The sequence below is a fragment of the Schistocerca serialis genome, chromosome 8 (assembly GCF_023864345.2).
Source record: "Schistocerca serialis cubense isolate TAMUIC-IGC-003099 chromosome 8, iqSchSeri2.2, whole genome shotgun sequence".
Taxonomy (NCBI): Eukaryota; Metazoa; Arthropoda; class Insecta; order Orthoptera; family Acrididae; genus Schistocerca; species Schistocerca serialis.
Genome location: NC_064645.1, coordinates 281,504,284 through 281,527,562, shown reverse-complemented (window position 1 = coordinate 281,527,562; position 23,279 = coordinate 281,504,284). Strand labels below are relative to the sequence as shown.

Here is a 23,279-nt window from a genome sequence, read left to right as displayed (position 1 = left end):
ATAAGTCACAGCTGCAAAATACTAAAGTGAATTCTTTACAGACGATTGGAAAAACTGGTAGAAGCCAACCTCGGGGAAGATTAGTTTAGATTCCATAGAAATATTGGAACACGTGAGGCAATACTGACTCTACGACTTATCTTAGAAGAAAGATTAAGGAAAGGCAAACCTACGTTTCTAGTATTTGTAGACTTAGAGAAAGCTTTTGACTTTGTTGACTGGAATGCTCTCTTTCAAATTCTAAAGGTTGCAGGGGTAAAATACAGGGAGCGAAAGGCTATTTACAATTTGTACAGAAACCAGATGGCAGGTATAAGAGTCGAGGGGCATGAAAGGGAAGCAGTGGTTGGGAAGGGAGTGAGATAGAGTTGTAGCCTATCCCCGATATCATTCAATCAGTATATTGAGCAAGCAGTAAAGGAAACAAAAGAAAAATTTGGAGTAGGTATTAAAATCCATGGAGAAGAAATAAAAACTTTGAGGTTCGCCGATGACATTGTAATTCTGTCAAGGACTTGGAAGAGCAGTTGAACGGAATGGACAGTGTCTTGAAAGGAGGATATAAGATGAACATCAACAAAAGCAAAACGAGAATAATGGAATGCAGTCAAATTACGTTGGGTGATGCTGAGGGTATTAGACTAGGAAATCAGACGCTTAAAGTAGTCAAGGAGTTTTGCTATTTTGGGAGCAACATAACTGATGATAGTCAAAGTAGAGAGGATATAAAATGTAGACTGGCAATGGCAAGGAAAATGTTTCTGAAGAAGAGAAATTTGTTAACATCAAATATAGATTTAAGTGTCAGGAAGTCATTTCTGAAAGTATTTGTATGGAGTGTAGCCGTGTATGGAAGTGAAACAAGGACGATAAATAGTTTGGACAAGAAGAGAATAGAAGCTTTCGAAATGTGGTGCTACAGTAGAATGCTGAAGATTAGATGGGTAGATCACATAACTGATGAGGAGGTATTGAATAGAATTGGTGAGAAGAGGAGTTTGTGGCACAACTTGACAAGAAGAAGGGACCGGTTGGTAGGACATGTTCTGAGGCATCAAGGGATCACAGATTTAGCATTGGAGGGCAGTGTGGAGGGTAAAAATCGTAGAGGGAGACCAAGAGATGATACACTAAGCAGATTCAGAAGGATGTAGGTTGCAGTAAGTACTGGGAGATGAAGAAGCTTGCACAGGATAGAGTAGCATGGAGAGCTGCATCAAACCAGTCTCAGGACTGAGGACCACAACAGCAGCAACAACAACAACAAGGGTACACAGTAGGGACATGGGGACAAGCTTTGGAGACTGAGCAAATTTTGATGTTTGTAAGGTAGTTTACCATCTATGGTCTGTGAGTAGCTTCTTTGACTAGTACTCAAAACATCATAGGTCCTGGGTTGAGGCGGAGAAAGAGTGGGGTTGGGGAGTGGTTCATAGGATGAGATACAAGATCATGTGGCACTGAAAGCTGAGGGGGAGGGGGACTGATGACCTCAGATGTTAAGTCCCATAGTGCTCAGAGCCTTTTGAAAGCTGCAGGAAATAACATGTGGAAATACGGGAGAGTGTCACAGGGAGAGTGATCAGTTTGAAAGTATAGGATTAATTATATTGGCAAGAGTAATGTGGCACAAAAGATGCTGCACCAACAATCAGTGTGGTCTTGTAGCTGTCTGTTGTGCACGGCTGAGACGGTTGAACAGTATGGCTCATAAGTAGAGCGTGCAGTGCGGTATGTAAGGCAACAAGAGGAACACAGGAAAGAAAAGAAAGAAGGACGGACATTGAGTATAGTGATACATAAGAAAATAGTAACATAGGAAAACAGCACTGGGTTATGATCAAAGAAAAGCCGTCAGGCAAAAATCAAACAATAGAGAATTTAGGATGGAATGTAACAATGTTATGAAAAGGAAAGTTGCTACTCACCATATAGCGGAGATGCTGAGTCACAGGTAGGCACAACAAAAAGACTGTCACAAATAATGCTTTTAGTCCTTAAGACATTCATCTCTCTCTCTCTCTCTCTCTCTCACACACACACACACACACACACACACACACACACACACAATGCTTTTAGTCCTTAAGGCATTCATCTCTCTCTCTCTCTGTCTCTCTCTCTCTCTCTTTCACACACACACACACACACACACACACACACACACACTTGCAACTCTCACAAACAAGTGCAGCCTCAGGCAACTGAAACCACACCGCGAGTAGCAGCACCAGTGCATGATACGAGTGGCGACTGGGTGGGGGTATGGAGGAGGCTAGGGTGGGGATAGGGAGGAATAGTATGGTAGGGGTGGTGGACAGTGAAGTGCTGCAGGTTAGGTGGAGGGCAGGGGAGAGATCTTTGGGGGGGGGGGGGGGGGAGGGGGGGAGCATCGAAAAAGGAGAGAAGTGAAAAGACTGAGTGTGATGATGGAGTGATGGCTGTGTATCACAAAAGAATTCTTGTCAAGTTTGAACTGTTTACTCTCTTCATGTAATTGGTTTAGGAAGCTCTACTTTTGTGATCATGTTCCATGTAGATTTTTTTATGATATCAGCATATTTGGTCATTTTTGCATTTATAGTTTTTTGGATACATGGGGCAGAAGTTCTCTCAAAAAAAGCCACAAAATTAATGACTTTTCAACTCTAGTATCTCAGAAAGGGCATAACTGAGTAAATACCCCCTCCCCCCACCATGATTAGTGAAATTTTAGGCACAGGATAATGACAAGACATTGCTATCATGCACTGTAGATCTTGGCACATAATTTTCTTGCAAAAGCATTACAGTAATGTAATGTGATATGGTGTTGCAGTTATCCCCTTTCATTATTAACTGCTACTCTGAATATACATAATCTTTGATGGTGTAGTATGCATTATTCATGAAGAATGTTTTAGTTGCCTTTTTAAACAGTTGTATTTTAAGAATATTTTTCATCTCCGTGGTCAATTTATTATACAATTTAATTCCCTGATAGAAAATGATGTTTTGAATTTTTTGATTGTTTTCCCGTGATAAATGTAAGTCCAAACTCGCTTATGTTCCATGATTATATATAGAACTATTAGTGAAATACCTAGTACTGTTTTCTTTGATATGCACAACAGATTGATAGTGCACTCATTTGTTACAACAGTAAGGATGCAGCTTTTTAACAGTTTTTTTACAGTGAGCCTTGTTCCTATTTCTAGCTATTATTTTTACAGCCCTTTTCTGCAGTTTAAAGACTGTACCCATTTTTTATGCCATTGATCCCGAAAAAAGGATATCGTAGCCAAGAAATGGAAATACATAGGAATAGTATGTCACCACAAGATGTGGTCTGTAACAAATTGATGATAGAACTCTAAGAACAGAGAATGCTGATGACGTTCTTTTTGCCAGCACCTTTACATGTTCATTCCATGTCAGCTGACTTTCAGTATTCATCCCTAAAAACTTTTTGTTTGTTACACAATCTATAAATTTATCAACTGTGCTTAATGTGACAGAAATGTGTTCATTCTTTAGGCTGAAGTGCATACTGTTTGTTTTCTTTATGTTCAGTGCTACATTTACATATTGCCCAGTTGTTAGTGTTGTGTCTGACTTCTGGACAATGAGGTGACTAGTGATAGTACAGTAAATTAGCAAACTCCGAACAAGTAATACTTTATTAATTGCAACAAAACTTATCTTTGCTTGTCAGGTTCGGCTGTATCTATGAAACTGCACCTGTGGACTTAGTTCAGAACACACTAAATGAACCACGACTACTGAGTGAGTGGCGAATCAATACAAGTTTAGAGTGGCCTTACTTTGGCTTCACTACAGTTGCTAGAAAACACAAATTTGTAAACACTTGTTGATACAGTTCTGCTAGCGTTGGCACATAGGCACAGGTCACAGGAGACGGAAGTCTCTTCACTCCCCAATGATTGACACAGGCTGTCTGATGGTGAGTAGGCAGCACGATGATGTTAGTGCAATAGGAACTTCCTGGAAGTGGGCAGGATCTGACCTTCAACAGAACTGCCCTCCTGGCTTCTGGCAACACTGTTTGAAGGCAAATGCATGGTGGTGGTGCCTCACAACTACAGGAGGCATGGCTTATTTCTAGAATCTCATTGGTGCCTCATGATACCACTTTATTGTTCAGTAGTTCCACAGTGGTTGGTACTTCTTGCACCACTCTCAATACTAAATGACACCACATTCCCCCATCTCCCCTCTCTCAATCATCTGCCCTAGCATTGGGTATGGAGATGGGCCATGGGGGGGGGGGGGGGGGGGGGGGAGATGAAGCCCCAAGATAATTGAGGAGGTAGGTGTCAAATCTTCAGTCGATGCCAAGCACCCACCCACAATGCAGTGTACACACTGCGTGTGGCTGAAAATTCTGACCAGAAAACCAGTCACAGGGTGCGCTTCAGTGGCCATAGGCACAGAGGTAGATGATGCAACAGGCAGGCTGCTGGCAATTACATCTGCGCCCTCCAAGGCATCCAGCCAGGAAACCGAGTGCGACCCTGTTGGTGGCTGTGTGAAGAGGCGCCAGTACAACTGTGATGCTGGCAGCAGTGCCAGGTCAGCGTCCATGGATGTCTCCCACTGCAGAGACAACTGTCTGCTGGAGGTGACATCTGCAACTATGACGGTAGCTGCTGCGTGCCCTGGCTGCATGTTGGATCTGTGAACAAAAAGAGAGCAACAAAATCTCCTGAGTGGATTCGGCCAAAGCTTGTTCTGATGCCTGCTGGACTATGGATTATGTAGGTCGAATGGGATACCACCTCAGACACCACACCCGATTCCCATCTCCAACCCCTGCCAAATGCACAAAATAACACTGGTTGCTGAGATCAAAACTGTGAGTCGGAAGGAGGGGCATAAGGCCTGTGTGGCAGACATAACAAATGGAGTGAAGTCCTGTGGTGTTGTCCATGCAGGAGCTGTGCTGATGACTTTCATCTTCGGACAGGGAGCGATATGACAAGAGAAAAACTGTCAAAGCCTGGTCCTGTGTGTGGATGGCTTGTAACTTGTTTATGTGTGATTTAAAGGTCCTTACAAAGCGTTTGGCTTCACCATTCACCTGTGGATGAAAGGGTGCCATAAGGACATTGTCTGCACAAAATTGTTCAAACTCCCAAGATGTGAACTGCGGTCCATTATCTGACGCTATCACCTGAGGTAAGCCTCCAGTGCAGAAGATTGACATACTAGCTGATACTGTGGTGACTGAAGTAGTAGACTTCAGTGGAACGATGCTGGGAAACTTGCCATATGTATCGACAACCATCAGCCAGTGCATGCTCCAGTATGGCTCAGCAGAACGTATGAGCAGGCATTGCCAAGGTCTGTCAGGATATGACCACTCAAAGTACTGCCGTGAGGGAGCAGACTGATACCCTGCACACATTGCACACTGTGAAGTCATGACCACTAATTGTACATCCATTCTTGGCGATGTACAGTGGCACTTTGTCATCTGCTTGGTGCGGACATTACTCCAATGTCCTTGGTGCAACAATGAAAGAACTTTTCGCTGGAGGGACTGAGTGACCATGAATCTTGCATTACCACTTTCAGTGTGCATCAAGAAGGTGCCGATCTGTACAGAGATGGTATGTCAATGAGTAAAGTAGCAATGAACCACTGGGTGGCATATCTCCTTCAGACTCCGCGGCCACCCACAACGAACAAACTTGGGCACCATCTGCAAAACTGGGTCCGATACTGTCTCTTGTGCCACACAGTGGAAGGTGACCAGAAAACCTTCCAAAGCTGGATTTCTTCTGAATCAATGTGATGACAAGAGTCCTTGGAGGAATGAAATGCAGCATCGGAGCCAATAGGGAGCCTCGACAGGTGGCCGATATGCCCACAAAAGAAGGTCCCACCGTTGTAACTTCTGTACTGTATGTGCTTGGACAGGCTGGGAGGATCTGAATAGAGCTGTCTGTGGTCTGTGACTAGAGAAAAGTGGCTGCACAGGTTTTGATGGAAGTGCGTGACCCCATAAATGATAGCCAATACCTTCTTTTCAAATTGGCTGTAGTTGCATTGGGTCTTGGTCAGTGTCTTTGACGCAAATGCGGTTGGTCTGTCATTGGAGCCCATGCAGGTTGACAGCACTGCACCAGTGCCATAAGATGAGGCATCTACTGCAAGAGTGACCGGCTTGCTGGGATCAAAGCGAACCAAACATCGATCACTTAGTAGTGCATCTTCCAGCCACTGGAAAGCATTCTGACATTCGGATGACCATATGAACAAAATGCTTGTGCAGTGCCATATTCAGAGATACTGTGATCTGAGCAACATTCGGGATAAAATGGATGTAATAGGTTAGATTCCTCATTACAGCTTGCAATTCTGATAGATTGTTTGGTGCAGACAAGGCACAAATGACCACTAGGTGTGAGTGTGACAGATAGATTAATCACGTGGCCAAGGTACTCAATTTCCGTGTGAAAGAAGGAACACTTGGAGTAGTTGCACGTCAGTCTCACTCTGAACAATACTTGAAACAATGCCTCCAAATTTGGTACGTGTCCTGCTGGTGTATGACCAGAAACAACTGTATCACCTAGATAGTTAGAACAAGAAGGTACTTGTGACGTGAGTTGCTCAAGGAAACTTTAGAAAATAGCTGGGACGAAAGCGCTACTGAATGGGAACTGCAGAAACTGGATTCTTTGACTCTTCATCTAAAGATAGCTGCAGGGAGGCCTCTTGGAGATCAATTTTTGAAAAGAAATGACCCTGACCTAATTTTTCCATCAAATCCGCAAGATGTGCTTGCTGTGTAAGTCTTGTGGGTGCTACATATGTTTTAGGAAGATTTTGTTGCAACTTCTCCGCAATACCAGAGAAGTAGTCATTTACAGAATTTGACAAGTTCTAAGGATTTTCTATTGTTCTATCCTCATATTTTATTTGTATGTTGTTAAACTTGTGTCTGTCTTTTCCATTTTCTTGTTTTATGACACCCAAAATTACTTTGCTTTTATTTTGTGCACTATTTATTATTTTGTCATTGAATGTTGTTTTTTTTTTGTCCAGTAAGCAGCTATCTCCTGTATATCTTTTAATACTTTTAATAGTAATCAAGTGACTGTGGGTTAGTGTAGTGGTATTGTAAAAACTGACAAAGTTAAGTGTCTGTGAGAGCTTTGTAATACCTCCAGTTATCCATCTACTTTCTTTTGCTGCTGCTGTAGAAGTGGCTACTTTTGGACTTTTCTGCTCATAAATTAATTTAAACCATGTGCAGGATTCAGAGAACTTACACTCCTGGCCATTAAAATTGCTACACCGTGAAGATGACGTGCTACATAGGCGAAATTTAACTGACAGGAAGAAGATGCTGTGATATGCAAATGATTAGCTTTTCAGAGGATTCACATAAAGTAGGTGCCGGTGGTGACAGCTACAACATGGTGACGTGAGGAAAGTTTCAAACCGATTTCTCATACACAAACTGCAGTTGACCGGCATTGCCTGATGAAACGCTGTTGTGATGCCTCGTGTAATGAGGAGAAATGCGTACCATCATGTTTCCGACTTTGATAAAGGTTGGATTGTAGGCTATCGCGATTGCGGTTTATTGTATCGCGACATTGCTGCTCGCATTGGTCGAGATCCAATGATTGTTAGCAGAATATGGAATTGGTGGGTTCAGGAGGGTAATACAGAATGCCGTGCTGGATCCCAACAGCCTCGTATCACTAGCAGTCAAGATGACAGGAATCTTATCCACATGGCTGTAACGGATCGTGCAGCCACGTTTCGATCCCTGAGTCAACAGATGGGAGCGTTTGCATGACAAAAATCATCTGCACGAACAATTCGACGACATTTGCAGCAGCATGGACTATCAACTCGGAGACCATGGCTGCGGTTACCCTTGACACTGCATCACAGACAGGAGTGCCTGCGATTGTGTACTCAATGATGAACCTGGGTGCATGAATCGCGAAACCTCATTTTTCAGATGAATCCAGGTTCTGTTTACAGCATCATGATGGTCACATCCGTGTTTGGCGACATCGTGGTGAACGCACATTGGAAGCATGTATTCGTCATCGCCATACTGCCGTATCACCCGGCGTGATGGTATGGGGTGCCATTGGTTACACGTCTCGGTCACCTCTTGTTCGCATTGACGGCACTTTGAACAGTGGACGTTACATTTCAAATGTGTTACGACCCGTAGCTCTACCCTTCATTCGATCCCTGCGAAACTCTACATTTCAGCAGGACCGCATGTTGCAGGTGCTGTACGGGCCTTTCTGGATACAGAAAATGTTCGATTGCTGCCCTGGCCAGCACATTCTCCAGATCTCTCAACAATTGAAAAAGTCTGGTCAATGGTGGCCAAGCAACTGGCTCGCCACAATACGCCAGTTACTACTCTTCATGAACTGTGGTATCGTGTTGAAGCTGCATGGGTAGCTGTACCTGTACACACCATCCAAGCTCTGTTTGACTCAATGCCCAGGTGTATCAAGGCTGTTATTACGGCCAGAGGTGGTTGTTCTGGGTACTGATTTCTCAGGATCTATGCACCCAAATTGCATGAAAATGTAATCACATGACAGTTCTAGTATAATATATCTGTCCAATGAATACCCGTTTATCATCTGCATTTCTTCTTGATGTAGCAATTTTAATGGCCAGTAGTGTACTATCCACATTGTTTTTCATACACTAGGTTTGATTTGCCAGTGCACTAGAGCAATTATGTGTATTACTCTTGGAGAAGATTCTTTTGTAGCCCTGCCAGCAGTTGTGGGGGTTTTACCAAACTTGTCATTAGTTTTATTGTGTGAAGTAATGATCTCAAAAGGCCTGGATATTTTATAAAAATTTTAAAAGTTTCACTGTTGATATCTGTAAGTGCAGGATCAGAGAGTAGCCTCTTTGTGAAGTTAACAATGTGATGCCCATCAAAGATGCCATTTGGGCTTTGCTTCCTTAGCAGAATTCTGAGAAGCCTTGAAGCAGGTCAGGGTCAAACAATAGTCTCAGTAGTGTTGAATGTGCCACAAATGATCCGGTGGCAGGTACAGTTTAGAGCAAATTGTTGTTAGTGATCAGTACAAGGCCAACCAAATGCAATATCTGGTCTTAACAGTTCGAAAAAAATCCAATGAAGTCAGAAAGACTTTGTTAGCAAAGTTTATATGTGCAACTATCTCAGGAGCTGCAGTTTCCATTCACTCTGTGTAAATGGTATGCCAGATGCCCAGAAGTATGTGCTCCAATCAGGGAAATGCACATATGGGATCATTAATTGTATAGACTGTCACAGTAAGATTGGACCATGAATGAATGGAAAAGTGTTATCTTCACAGATGAATCCCACTTCAGTTCACAGAATGATTCTGTTCTATGTACACTGGTCCTCAAGAGCCAGGCAATATCTTACTAAGAACACAGCTCAGCCACTTTAAAGATGTATTCAAGAAAAATGGATATCTCAGATCCAGTGTGTGCTTTCAGGCGGGAGGTACAGGCCCATTAAACAGAACATGATGAGGAGAATAAAACAAAGGCCTACCTGCTGTACACTGGCAGAGTTTCGAATAAGATCAGCAGATTCCTGGTTTGGCATAACATTAAATGCATTTTTGTCCAACTCCAAAAACATGAGCAGTGAAACATGGCTCAGGGCTCCATAAACCAGGCATCCGTCATATTCCATGTAAGGGCTTAAGGCATATATCGGGTAAACTGTGAGGAAAGCCAAGACTGGTCTCAGGAGGACAAGAGACAAACCAGTATCAACCTACCCTGAAAATCTGCAGCTGCAGAATACTGCATAGCTACAGGAGACTTAATGAGGTATTACTGAACAAAAGTGAAAAGATGATAACAAGGTACACTAACAAAATCTCAACTTTCATCCATAGCTGCACTCAGGTGGACATCTGAGAACAGAAGGCTCTTGCATATTCATCAGGAGACAATGCAGCAGGTGACAAAATTGCAGGAACATCATGAAAATTGACCTGGCTTGTGTTAGTTATGTAGTGTTATTGGGAAGCATAATGTTGGACATCTACAACTATGTGTGTGACTTCTGAGTAGCAGTTGGTCCAGGTTACTTCTTCATAGATAATATTCATCCACATTGAGTTGCTCTGATGAATGGATTTCTCTCAGCTGAAAGTATTCACCACATAGACTGATCAGTGAGATAGCCAGGTCACAGTCCTATGCAGCATGTCTGGGATACATTGAAACAATGAATTACAGTGTTCAGTTGCCACCAACAACTCTTCCAAACCTGCCATAAGCCATTATCAGGAATGGGATAGACTGCCACTAGAGTGCTTGAATCACTTCCTAGAGAGAAGACAACATCGTTATCAAGAGGAATATAAACCATGCTGTGAGTAATCTTTGCCTTCATCTGTTGTTATTCCTACATCTTTTCATGGTCTCCTGTTCTGATTACATTTCACTAGGTATGATGAGTGCAGATTGTAGAACTGGCCTCTTTAGTAAACTTTTCCCATGTAACTTTTTCAGTAGCTTATTATTTTTGTGCAGTTGACTTTAAAGTCATGGCAGCCACATCCTGGATATACCATTTTGAAGATAAGACTGCTTCAGCTGTAAGTCCTTTACTAATAAGCACAACCCATTTCAAAACATTTTAGCTGCTTGCATCATCAGAATCTCATTGGGAACATGACTTGACTTTATTGCACCTGATGATGCAGCTAAAATGCTATGAAACCAGTCATTCTAATAAAGAAAGGACTTACAGCTGAAGCGGTCTAATCTTCAGAGAGAGAGAGAGAGAGAGAGTTTTCACAGCTTTCTATTCTGAATTGGTACATACATGAGACAAATAGTAAAAGAGGTATACGAGGGGGGGACCCAAAAGAAACCGGACTCTGAGGGCGCTGTCACTCGTAGATGTAGTGCAGGGTTCTCACGCTAGATGGTGTTAGTAGAGACCTTGATGAAACAGCTGTGCAGACGGCGTCAGTGTAGAGCTGAACATGTGAACATGCAAGTGTGGTATTGTGTTTCTCTGACTGTTGGCAGGTTACCTCTGCGAAGTCGTTATGGCAACTTTAAAAGAACAAAGAGTGTGTGTGAAATTTTGTTTCCTGCGTAAAAAAACTGCAACGGAGACACACTAAATCCTTCAGGAAGCTTTCCAGGAGGACGCTATGAGCCGCACACAGGTTTTCTAGTGGTTTGGGCGTTTTAAACGGGGTGAGATGTGTGTTGAAGACCAAGCTCATTCTGGACGCCCTTCAACATCGTAAAAATGAGGAGAACATTGAAAAGGTCCGCCAAAAGATCAACGAGGATCATCGCCAAATGATCGACCAAATTTCAGCAGAGACAGGAATCAATTGGAGCTCGTGCCAGCGGATTTTTAGTGAGGATTTGCACATGAGACGTGTTCTGCTAAATTTGTTCCACACCTTCTCACACAGGAGCAAAAAACCATCTGCATGAATGTGTGTCAGGACTTGAAAACAGAGATTCCATGTGATCCAAACTTCTTGAACAAAGTCATTACAGGGAATGAGAGTTGGTGTTACGGGTATGACCCAGAAACCAAGCAAGCATCAAGCCAGTGGAGGACTCCCAACTCTCCCAGACCAAAAAAGCAAGGCAAGTGAGGTCAAATGTGAAGACGATGATCATTGTCGTTTTTGATGTTCATGGAATTGTGCATCGGGAATTCGTACCCCCTGGCCAGACTGTTAACCAGCACTTTTACTTGGATGTTTTAAGGCATCTGCGAGAGGAAGTGAGGAGGAAACGCCCTGAACTTTGGCGATCAGGTGACTGGTTTCTGCATCACGACAACGCTCCAGCACACACGGCCTTATGAGTGACCCACTATTTGGCATCTCAGAGGTGGTCTGTCATTCCCCACGCTCCGTATTCCCCGGACGTAGCCCCATGTGACTTTTTCCTATTTCCACGAATGAAAAAAACGCTAAAAGGGGAGCATTATGACGAATTGGAGGCGGTAAAAACAGCTTCGCAAAGGGCACTGGATAATATCAAACTTGAAGAGGTCAAAACATGCTTCCAACAGTGGGAAAAGAGACTTGACAAGTGCATTGCGTGTAATGGAGAGTATTTTGAAGGTGACTGAAGTAATTTTGTAAAAGGGTTCGTCAATAAATTTTTTATGACAACAATCCGGTTTGTTTTCGGTCCCCCCTCGTATGTATTGGGGCAACATAAGATTTTTGTATTCAAGTATTGTAAACACCAGTATCACCCACCAAACAATTCTGCCTCACTTCATGATTTATCACTTGGTCTTGTTTTTAATGTTTTTCCATCAGGAAAGTGCATGCTACTCTCCTTCTAATGGTATCTGACATTATTTACGCTGATATTCATTTGAAATTTCTCGTGCATTCTCTGTAATTACAGCTGCCATCATTTAAGTAATTTCGCAATATCATTACCAAAATTTTGATGTTTTCATTCCAGATTGGATATTATGCCCAGGAATATTACAGCAGCAACAGATGCGATTAATCATGTCAATCTGATGCCTGCTTACGGTATGTTGTGCATTCTCTTATCATTTCTCAACATCTTTTTTACATACTTACCTACATATTTACTTACTAACGGCAAATATGGACTTTGCAAATCTGTCATGGCTATAGAATTTTATTACTGTAAGAAGTGGCATGGCTTAGGAAAGGGAAATCTTTATTATGAGCAATTGTAAGACAACTCACAAAGCCTGGTGTCATGGACATCAGAAGCGGGCCACTGCACTGTATAAAGTAGAGTTGTTGACAGCTTGTGGCAGAAAAAGTGAGGACAATGACCTCAGGCACCAATGTAATTAGCAGGTGCTGGCATGCTATAGAATGACACTTTGATGCAAATGCAGTAGAAACTACAAGAAGTCTGTACATATTCAAAGGAGGACAACTGAGTTCCTGATAAATATCTAGCAGCAATTACAATACTGAGTTTTCGGCTTGTTAGAAAAGAATAGGCTCTGCACAGTTCATCTCTAGTTGTAGCAACAAATAATAGATGATATGTCTTGTGTGTCAGAATATAAAGAGGAACAAGTACTGTTTCACAGTTGTCTCCCATTGTGATTAAAGTATTTGATTGCATATTACTAGAATGAGTTGCAAGTAGAGAGCTCGTCTCTGATAGTGAAAGGTAGAACCTAGGAACAGGAAGTTGCTGGAAAGGACCAACATATAGAGTGATAGGGTATCTCATTGATTTGCAAAGATATGAAACCACTGTAAGACACCTCTCTGAGTGAGGTTCACTCTGAGTGAAGTTCATCTATTTGGAAATAAATTGTTCTTAAATTGATCCTTAAGTGCTCACATCCTTATTCCCTTCCTACATATCCAACAACTTCTCTCCATTCCAAAATCACTTGTACTAAACAGTCTAGGAGACTTCCTCCATCTCATTCTGTTGAAGTTATTCCAGCCCACATTGTTGTCATCATCCTGTTCGTAATAGCAGGTCCAAAGATGATGATAGGACATGTGCCAAAATGCAACGGATCACTTGCTGACATTACAGACTATCTCCACCGTATACTATCCTATGCAGATTCATCCAGTTTCCTGTGAATCCTAGTTGTTGCAAATCTTTCCATAGTCAATTCTCCCATCTTGTTCTGGCCTTCCCTGGAGGGGGAGGGGGGGGGGGCACTTAGTGGGACACTTTTCCTCTGGCCTTCCTACCAATATTACTTTTGCGGTAGCATAATCAGTTATCGTCATACCTTTGCAGCCCATTGTAGTCACTTAATCTTTGCCTGTTCAGTACAATATTGGGCTGATTCTTCACATCATATATTTCTTCATTTTTCAGTCTCCTTCACCCTTTTCCTTCCTGTGGTAAAATCCTTCTCATGATCTTTTTCTCACACACCATCAGTTTTTCTGAGTCATTCTTGATGATAGCAAATGTTTCTATGCCATATAACAGCCCTGGATTATTGCATTACGCACTTAATTTTAAATTTCATTAAGATTACCCTCAATTTCATGATTGGTTGTCAGTTGTATGATATGGAAGCACTAATGATTCATTGGTTTACTTCTGGTTGGACATTATTCCCCTGAATGAAGTATGATGCCAAAAGTATTTGAAGTTCTCACCCTTTCAACTTCATCTCTCCCACCTGCAAATCCCTAGGCATATTGTGGTTCATCCAGCGTAGTTCCATCACTTGTGTCTTTTCTGGTATGATTTGGAAACCAACTGTCCATGCAATACTGCTCAGGTCCTCCCCTGCTTTTATTTTTCGGGGTCTGTACCTCAGTTGGCAAAAACGGAACCCTTATAGGACCACTTTGTTGTCCATCTGTCTGTCTGTCTGCCAGTTAAGAACCCTGTTTCTCAGGAACATTTAGACATATCAAATTGAAATTTATGCCACATGCTAAGCTCTACAGTCCTTTTTTTTGGTGTAAAAAATTCAAGGTTCAAGACAATGCAATCAAAAGGTACAGCCATTTATGTCACATATTCTGATACTCACAAACTCACTCATCAAAACCTATAGGATACTTCCCATTGACCTAGAACAGTGGTTGTTAAACTATGGTGCGAATCAAGTATTCATGTGCTCCATGGTTCTCAGCTGTATTTTTACAGTAATATGTATCTAGCAACTAACAACCAAATCCTAAAATGTCAACTAATGTTAAGAGCTTTTGAAGAGTGTAGTTTTCCTGCTCATTAACAAGCAAAAGCACTTACTAAGGCATTAATATTTTAAGATCTCCTTCTTTAATTGACATTGGTGAATTTGTGAGCTAAGTAAAGTTGGTCACTTATCTGAGGTGCTAACGGGTAAGTGGTCAGCCACTGCGGGGTTAGAGGATGAGAGGGAGGAATGTTTTATTGTTTGTACTGCAGTATTGACAACTCACAATTGTACGCAGCTCATACTGATCAGCTGCTATGGTTTAAATTTGGACACAGAAGTTACATGGCTTTGTGAATGCTCATTACACTGATGGTAATCTTCAGATGTGGTACTTATTTGTAGCAATTAAAGTTACTGTAATAAAACACAATAAGTAGGAGAAATGTGACAGTGAAAACATTTTGTAAATATTTGTGATTGTGACTCATATTACATAATGCATTTACATATAAGCACAGCGACTGTTATTATTCAATTAATCACTCACTCACAGAGATAACGCAGCAGCACTCCTCAAGCAATTACAGTTTCACAACTTTGGGTCACTAAGAGTGGCAGAAATCTGAAACATAGCAGTCATCATAAAGTATTGTGAATGGTGCCAACTTTTAATTATCAGAACTGGCAGCCAATTTATTGCACCCTTATTATAGCTAGTCCACTCGAGACACATAACATACTAATTTATGGTTACCTGAAGTGATTAGTCACTGCAGGAGGTGATTTATAATTTTGTATTGTAGTCTTCTTTTGGAAACCAGTTTATTTGCCAAGATCACCATGTAAACACAATTGCTGGTTTACTGGTTGCAGTCTCAGCTCCGTGAAAGCGGATAGTGGCAATTACATCATACAGTGCTTACACGACTCTGTCACATGAGGACTATGCAATATGCATAAAAATGTCGAGGCATTACAATGACATGTTGTATCATAAAGTATGTACAACTCTCGAGTGTGAATGGCATGGCATGTTTGTACATACATGTGGCATGTCACTGTAATGCCTCGACTTCTTTATGCATATTGTATAGTCCTCATGTGACAGAGTGGTGTAAGCACTTTGTGATGAAACTACCACTACCCAATTTTATGGACCTGAGGATGGCAATATATATTGTGGAAACTAGTAATACAGTAATTGTGTTTACATAACAATCTTTACAAAAAGAAATTGGTTTTCAAAAAAAGTGTACAACACAATACTAATTTATGTAGTTCACTAATTAAGCAAATAGGGGTAATGCAGGAGTAGGTTTAATAATGAATAAAAAAAATAGGAATGTGGATAAACTATTACGAACAGCATAGTGAACGCATTATTGTAGCCAAAATAGACATGAAGCCCATACCTGCCACAGTAGTACACGTTTATATGCTAACTAGCCTCACAGATGATGAGGAGATTATAAGAAACGTATGATGAGAAAAAAGAAATTATTCAGATAGTTAAGGGAGACAAAAATTTAATAGTCGTGGGGAACTGGAATTTGATAGTACGAAAAAGAACAGAAGGAAAAGTAGTAGGTGAATATGGATTGGGAATAAAGAATGAAAGAGGAAGCCACCTGGTGGGATTTTGCACAGAGCATAACTTAATCATCACTAACACTTGGTTTAAGAATCGCAAAAGAGGGTTGTATACGTGGAAGAGACCTGGTGACACCGGAAAGTTTCAGATTGATTACGTAATGGTGAGGCAGAGGTTTAGGAACCAGGTTTTAAATTCTAAGACATTTGCAGGGGCAGATGTGGCCTCTGACCACAATTTATTGTTATGAAGTGTAGATTAAAACTGAAGAAACTGCAAAAAGGTAGGAATTTAAGGAGATGGAATCTGGATAAACTAAAAGAAGCAGAAGTTGTAAGGACTTTCAGAGGGAGTATTAGGGAATGATTGAAAAGAACAGGGGAAAGGATGGGTACCATAAAAAATATTGAATTTAATTAACAAAAGGAGAAAATATAAAAAATGCAGTACATGAAGCACGTGAAAAGGAATGCAAAAGTCACAAAACTGAGATCGACAGGAAGTAAAACAGCTAATCTTGAATGGCTAAGATAGATGCCACCTACAGGAAAATTTGAGAGACCTTGGGAGAAAAGAGAACCCACTGTACGAATATTGAGAGCTCAGATGGAAAACCAATCCTAAGCAAAGAAGGGAAAGCAGAAAGGTGGAAGTAGTGTATAGAGGGTCTATACAAGGACGGCATACTTTAGGACAATAATACAGAAATGGAGGAGGTCATAAATGATGATGGGAGATATGATACTGTGTGAAGAATGTGACAGAACAGTGAAAGAACCAAAACAAGTCCTCAGGAGTAGACAACATTCCGTGAGAACTATTGATAGCCTTGGGAGTGCCAGCCATGACAAAACTCTTCCACTTGGTGAGCAAGATGTAAGAGGCAGGCGAAATACTTTCAGACTTCAGGAAGAATATGAAATTCCAATTCCAAAGAAAGCATTTGCTGACAGGTGTGAAAATTACCTATCTGTCAGTTTAATAAGTCACAGTTGCAAAATACTAACACAGATTCTTTACAGATGAATGGTAAAACTGGTAGAAGCCGACCTCAGGGAAGATCAGTTTGGATTCTGTAAAAATGTAGGAACACGCGAGGCAATATTGACCCTACGACTTATCTTAGAAGATAGATTAAGGAAAGGCAAACCTACATTCATAGCACTTGTAGATTAGGAGAAAGCTTTTGACAATATTGATTAGAATATCTCTTTCAAATTCTGAAGGTGGCAGGAGTAAAATGCAGGTAGCAAAATAGAAACCAAATGGCAGTTATAAAAGTCTATGGTCACGACAGGGAAGCAGTGGTTGAGAAGGGAGTGTGACAGGTTGTAGCTTATTCTCGATGTTATTCAATCTGTATATTGAGTAAGCAGTAAATAAAACAAAAGAAAAATTTTGAGCAGGGATTAAAATCCAGGGAGAAGAAATAAAAACCTTGAGGTTTGCCGATGACATTGTAGTTCTGTCTGACAGCAAAGGACTTCAAAGAACAGTTGAACGGAATGGACATTGTCTTAAAAGGAGGATATAAGGTGAACATCAACAAAAGCAAAACAAGGATAATGGAATGTAGTTGAATTAAATCAGGTGATGCTGAGGGAATTAGATTAGGAAATGAGACTCTGAAGATGAGTTTTGCGATTTGGACAGCAAAATAACTTACGATGGTTGAAGTAGAGAGGATTTAAATAGTAGACTGGTCATGGAAAGGAAAGCATTGCTGACGAAGAGAAATTTGTTAACATTGAATATAGATTTGTATGGAGTGTAGCCACGTATGGAAGTCAAAAATTTACGATAAACAGTTTAGAAAGAAGAGAATAGAAGTGGAGAAGAGGAATTTGTGGCACAACTTGACTAGAAGAAGAGATCAGTTGGTAAGACACATTCTGAGGCATCAAAGGATCACAAATTTAGTATTGGAGGGAAGCATGGAGGGTAAAAATTGTAGAGGCACACCAAGAAATGAATACACTAAGCAGATTCAGAAATATGTAGGTTGCAGTAGTTACTCGGAGGTGAAGAGGCTTGCACAGGATAGAGCAGCATGGAGAGCTGCATCAGACCACCAGTCTTTGGACTGAAGACCACAACAACAACAACCCAACAACAACAACAACAACAACAACCACTACCACCACCAATTAATAATTGGGTTGGTATCTACGTGGCCCGAGGTGCCACCCCACAGTGTCAGTATTGGCTATTGAGCAACAAAGTTTGACGATGACTGACCTAGAATCATTAAAATTAGCAAAAAGGAAGGTTCTACAGTACAAGTAAAGAAAAAGATCCAAAAATTGTTAATTTGTAATTATATCACATGAGAAAATATATATTTTTATCATATTATCTGTCTGACTGTCCATCCGTCCAGTTGTTAATAGTCTTTTTCTCAGGAATGGGCAGCTGTATCAAGTTGAAAGTTATGTCATGCACCAAAGTCCATGAGTCCTTGGTGGTGTAAACAACTTAAACTTCTACGATAGTGCAATCAAAATATATGGAATTTGTGTCACATATTTTGATATCATGCAAGTATCAATACCTATAATAGGCAACAATGGTCGAAATTCTTAATTCCTGGGATGGATGGACTGTCTAGGTACACAATTAAATTTTTTGGAACCCTTGGTGTGTGTGAGTCCTACTCGTGCTTATCTGGATTTTTTTTTCTCTTGACTGTTATGTAGTTGTCATATATCATTGTTTTAATTAGGTTAAAATTGTGTACCTAGATAACATTTTACTCTATTAATTATTATTTTTAATGAAGTGGTTTGTGACATTTTTGTTCTTTCTGGCTTATTGTAGTGTTGTAAGTGGAATTTGACAGATTCATCATGAATCCTTAATAATGCAACTCTTTTTTTTTATGTACCTATGTCATGTTTTCCAAATGATTTTAAATCTGGTGATTTATAAATTGGAGTCTTCATTTTCACTACAAACATGCAAGGGGAGAAAATTCCAATTTGTAGGTTAAGCTGGAAAGAAACATTAACTGTGAAATAAATAGACAAGAAAGCTAAAATAAAGTAATATAATAACAGTGGTCAAAGAAAAGAGTAGAATAAATTCTTAAGACAAATGTGAATAAGAACAAAAGGAAGACAGAGGTTATAATAGAAACAGTACTGGGGCAGAACTAAGAAGAGATGTGGAAAACAAGAAATCACAAATGTAAAACAAAACAAAAATAGGAAAGATATTGTATGGAGTTGGTATGGGCACAGCATGGAGTTGGTATGGGCACAGCAAATGAGAGATACTATGGAAACTAAAGAAGAGGTAAGAATGAAATAGGCTTCATGTTGTAAGTTGTGGCTGGCCAGATGGCAGGTGCCAAACATATTCTGTTCTAAAAGATCCCTAATATTGAGCTGTGTTGTTACAATAATGTTTTGTAATATTAATCCATCAAGCATGAGTGTTTGGAATGGCACACAATAGTCAATATACATACTGAACAAATTGTTCCTCAATTGTATCTTTTCCTCCACATGTGTCACATGAACTTCTTGCATTCAGTTAATTGTTCTTAAAAATATATATTTCTGTAACTATAGCTGGTAAATCATCTACTTGATTTCAGGTCTCAACGTTTACAGTATGTTAAAACACAACACACTTGTGCTTACATTGGCAGCAGTGAATCATATTGAAGAGAAACTACTTTATCATATTCACAGAAGCGATAGTCGGCATATGAACAAAAAGTTCAGAATTGGTCAAGTTGGATAAATATTACCAAACAAAAATTTTACAGATTGAATAATGAGAATCTGTGATAGCTGGGCAATTTAAGTTTAATTGTGAAATTTTGACTATATTTATTACTGGCTACTGTATCAGAAGTTATGTACATATCTCTGTCCATAAGAGTGAAATAAATGTTAATTTTTGCTATGATTTGTGTTTACTGATCAAAGGCTATAATTAACCCTCTTTCTTGAATAGTCTCAGAATCATGGTTTTGGACCTAATGTGTATGCCTAAGTATCTTCTGTATAATGTTCTAAATATTCTTTTTTGTGTCCAAAGGGCAGTTCTAATAGTTGAAAATATTTATTGTTGCTACTATACACAGAGTGATTGCTAGCAGGTATGTTACATATCCAGCATTGTGGTAATCATGTTCGACATCATATCTAATACAATAGTGCCCAACCTTGACATCATAATTCATTATATGCAAATTGAAGGTGGAAGGGGGGGGGGGGAGAAGGGAAAGGAAAGGGGAGGGATTATTGATGTCAGCTGCATCAGGACATTCACGTGAAAATTCAAACCCAGGATCTCCTGCTTGCTAAGCAGTTGTGTTAACCACTGCACCACCCAGAACATAATGTCAATCTCAATGGCATGGGCTACCTCTGTGTGCCTCTTGGCCAACCTACACTCCCATCGAGTGCCACCTATTCACAGTCCCTGTCCATGTCCATGTCCTCCATGCTTGCTGCTCAGAGATTCCCATAGAAGGTCAAGCATATTAGTGCATCCACACTGAAAAAGGTGGATTTGTTGCCCATTTAGGTGAATCAGTTATATGATTACAAATTTGTCCAATAAAACGGACACCACACATTCACATAAAAAATGACAATACCATAGGGAGGGTATTGTTAATAATTTCAGATTTTTTAAATACTGGGCAACATGACTTCCTTGGACGAACAGTAGACGTTTCTAGTAATTATTTTGTGTGATTTCAGTATGTGCATCAATTTACTTGAATTTCACCCAAAAACAATAACATACCTTAAAACTGGCTGGAAATAGCTATGCTACATAATTTTCCTTGTCTCCATTTAAGTGCCATTTGCCAATATTTGCAATGCAAATGCAAAACTACATAGTTTGTTTACTAGATACTCCACATGTTGGTTCCAGTTTAAATTCTTGTCTAAGTTTCATCCAAAAAATTTCACAGAATCTATTTCTTCTAGATTTTGATTTTATGGTTTATTTTAATTTCCTGGGATGTTGACTGTTTTGTTCTGAACTGGATCATATTTGTTTTTGGGATATTCAGGGTTAATCCATTGAGATGAAACCATATTTCTAAATGGTCTATTGTGCTGATGATGCAGACAAGGATAGTTTGTGGCTCATGCTTCCCAGTTAATACAGATGTGTCATCTGCAAATAAAGTCAATGGGGCATTTATATTGATTATAGGTCATTAACGTAAAATAGAAACAAAATAATCTCTGTTGATCCATTGATGATGTGGGACAGCAGTCTGCCAAATTTTTACCAAGGAAAATTCCCAAACAGCTGTATGTTTTGAGAAGTTATGTTATTTACACAACCATTTTTGGCATCTCATTAACATCATCTTCTGACCCCTGTGCACTCCATGTAGAGACAATAGCTGTATTGATACTTGCATAATTGGAGCCATCAATATCTGGATTCCGTGTATTTGCTTTTGGAGAGTTTATTTCTGAGAGTTGACAACAACTGAGCACACCTACAGTCCAAGAAAGTGGTCTCAGTGGACTGCAGGTGTGCTCCGTTGTTGTCAAGTCTTTGCAATAAACACTCTATAAACGAATTTGCTGAATCCATGGTTCCAGGTTGTGCAAGTATCAATATATCTGATGGTCTATACATGGAGTGCATAGGTGCATGACAATGTTGTTAGTGAGATGCTGAAACTGTTTGTCTGAATAAAAACTTCCTCAAAACATACGGCTGTTGGGTGATTTTACTTGGTAAACAATGAAACAAGAAAGGTCCTAGGGTAGCATCTTACTGTCATCCATTTGGAAGAATAATTTCCTGCATTTGTAGAAACAACCTCCCTTTGTTTCCTATTACACAAGTATGAAGTAAGTCAATGTAGAATACTATGTCTAATTCCATACCTGTTGAGTTTATGGATAAGAAGTGCATGATTTACTGAGTCAAAGGCTTTTGTGAGGTCACAAAAGATCCTGGCAACTTTATTTTTATTGTCTAACAATGTGCTCGTCTTGTCAGCAATCTTGTTAATTGCATCTATAGTGCTTTTTTCACACTGGAATCCAAAGTAATTTCTCAAAATCTCATATCTTTCAATAGAATTTTTAATCACTGGAAGAGGAGATATGGGATGATAATTTCCCATATAGTCTCTTGACCCTTTTTTGCATAGCGGTTTTACTTCTGCATACTTTAGCACATCTGGGAAACGTCGTCGTTCAAAAGATTGGTTTATTATTATGGATAGTGGGTGTTCTATTATTTTACACACAAATTTGAGAACTTTTGTGGGTATACCATCCCAACCTGCAGACATTTTATTTTTCAGTGTTAATGTAATATTTTCTACTTCTACTTCTTACACAGTTTCAAATTTTGTGAGGCTTTCAGACATTTGATGTAGTCCGAAGGTAATCAGCAACAACGACATCACCACATTAATGAGGGATTCACTGAAGCATTCTGAAATTTGAGCTGGATTTACAATAACCTCATCTCCAAGCTCGATATTACAAGTTTCATGACTAGAGGCTTTAATATCTAATTCAGTTTTCACAACTGACCACACTGTCTTTGATTCATTCTCATGCTTTAACGTTGAACTGTTATTTGCCATTTGCTTTGCTGCCTTTACAACTTTCTTAAATGTAATTTTGTATCATCTAACATATTCAACAAAGTCCGTATTTTATTATATCTTAGTTTATAAAGCAGTTGTCTTTCTGCACGTTTATAAAGCAGTTGTCTTTTTGCATCACTAGAGATTTTTATACCTTAATTTTTTATTTATTGTTGTCACTTCATTAAAACAAGCTTTAGGTGGAAAAGTTTCCTTGAAAACATTTTAAAAAAACCACTTAAGAATGCTTCCAAATTTGCACTGCTTGAAATATTTTGATCCAAGTGCCATTCTGTCTCATTCAGCCTGTCATTAAATGAAATCATGTTCTCCTGAATAGTGTTCCTTTTTATGTAGACTAAGTCACACAAAATTTCCTTACTTGACCTCAGCTCAATGAATCATGCTGAATGATCAAAAACTCCTAAATCCAAAGAAAATTAATGTGCATCTTCAAAAACATA

At 39.9% G+C, this 23,279-nt stretch overlaps 1 protein-coding gene across 1 annotated transcript in view; it reads left to right on the top strand.

Moving 5' to 3' along the window:
* LOC126416471 (39S ribosomal protein L4, mitochondrial) overlaps positions 1-20,135 on the top strand; it is a 46,279-nt gene extending 26,144 nt beyond the window's left edge. Inside the window, exons 5-6 of the mRNA XM_050084207.1 lie at positions 12,475-12,548; positions 19,822-20,135. Of these exons, the coding sequence (XP_049940164.1) occupies positions 12,475-12,548; positions 19,822-19,970 (223 nt within the window). The 3' untranslated portion in view covers positions 19,971-20,135. The remainder of the gene's footprint in view (positions 1-12,474; positions 12,549-19,821) is intronic.
* Positions 20,136-23,279: the final 3,144 nt, after the last annotated feature.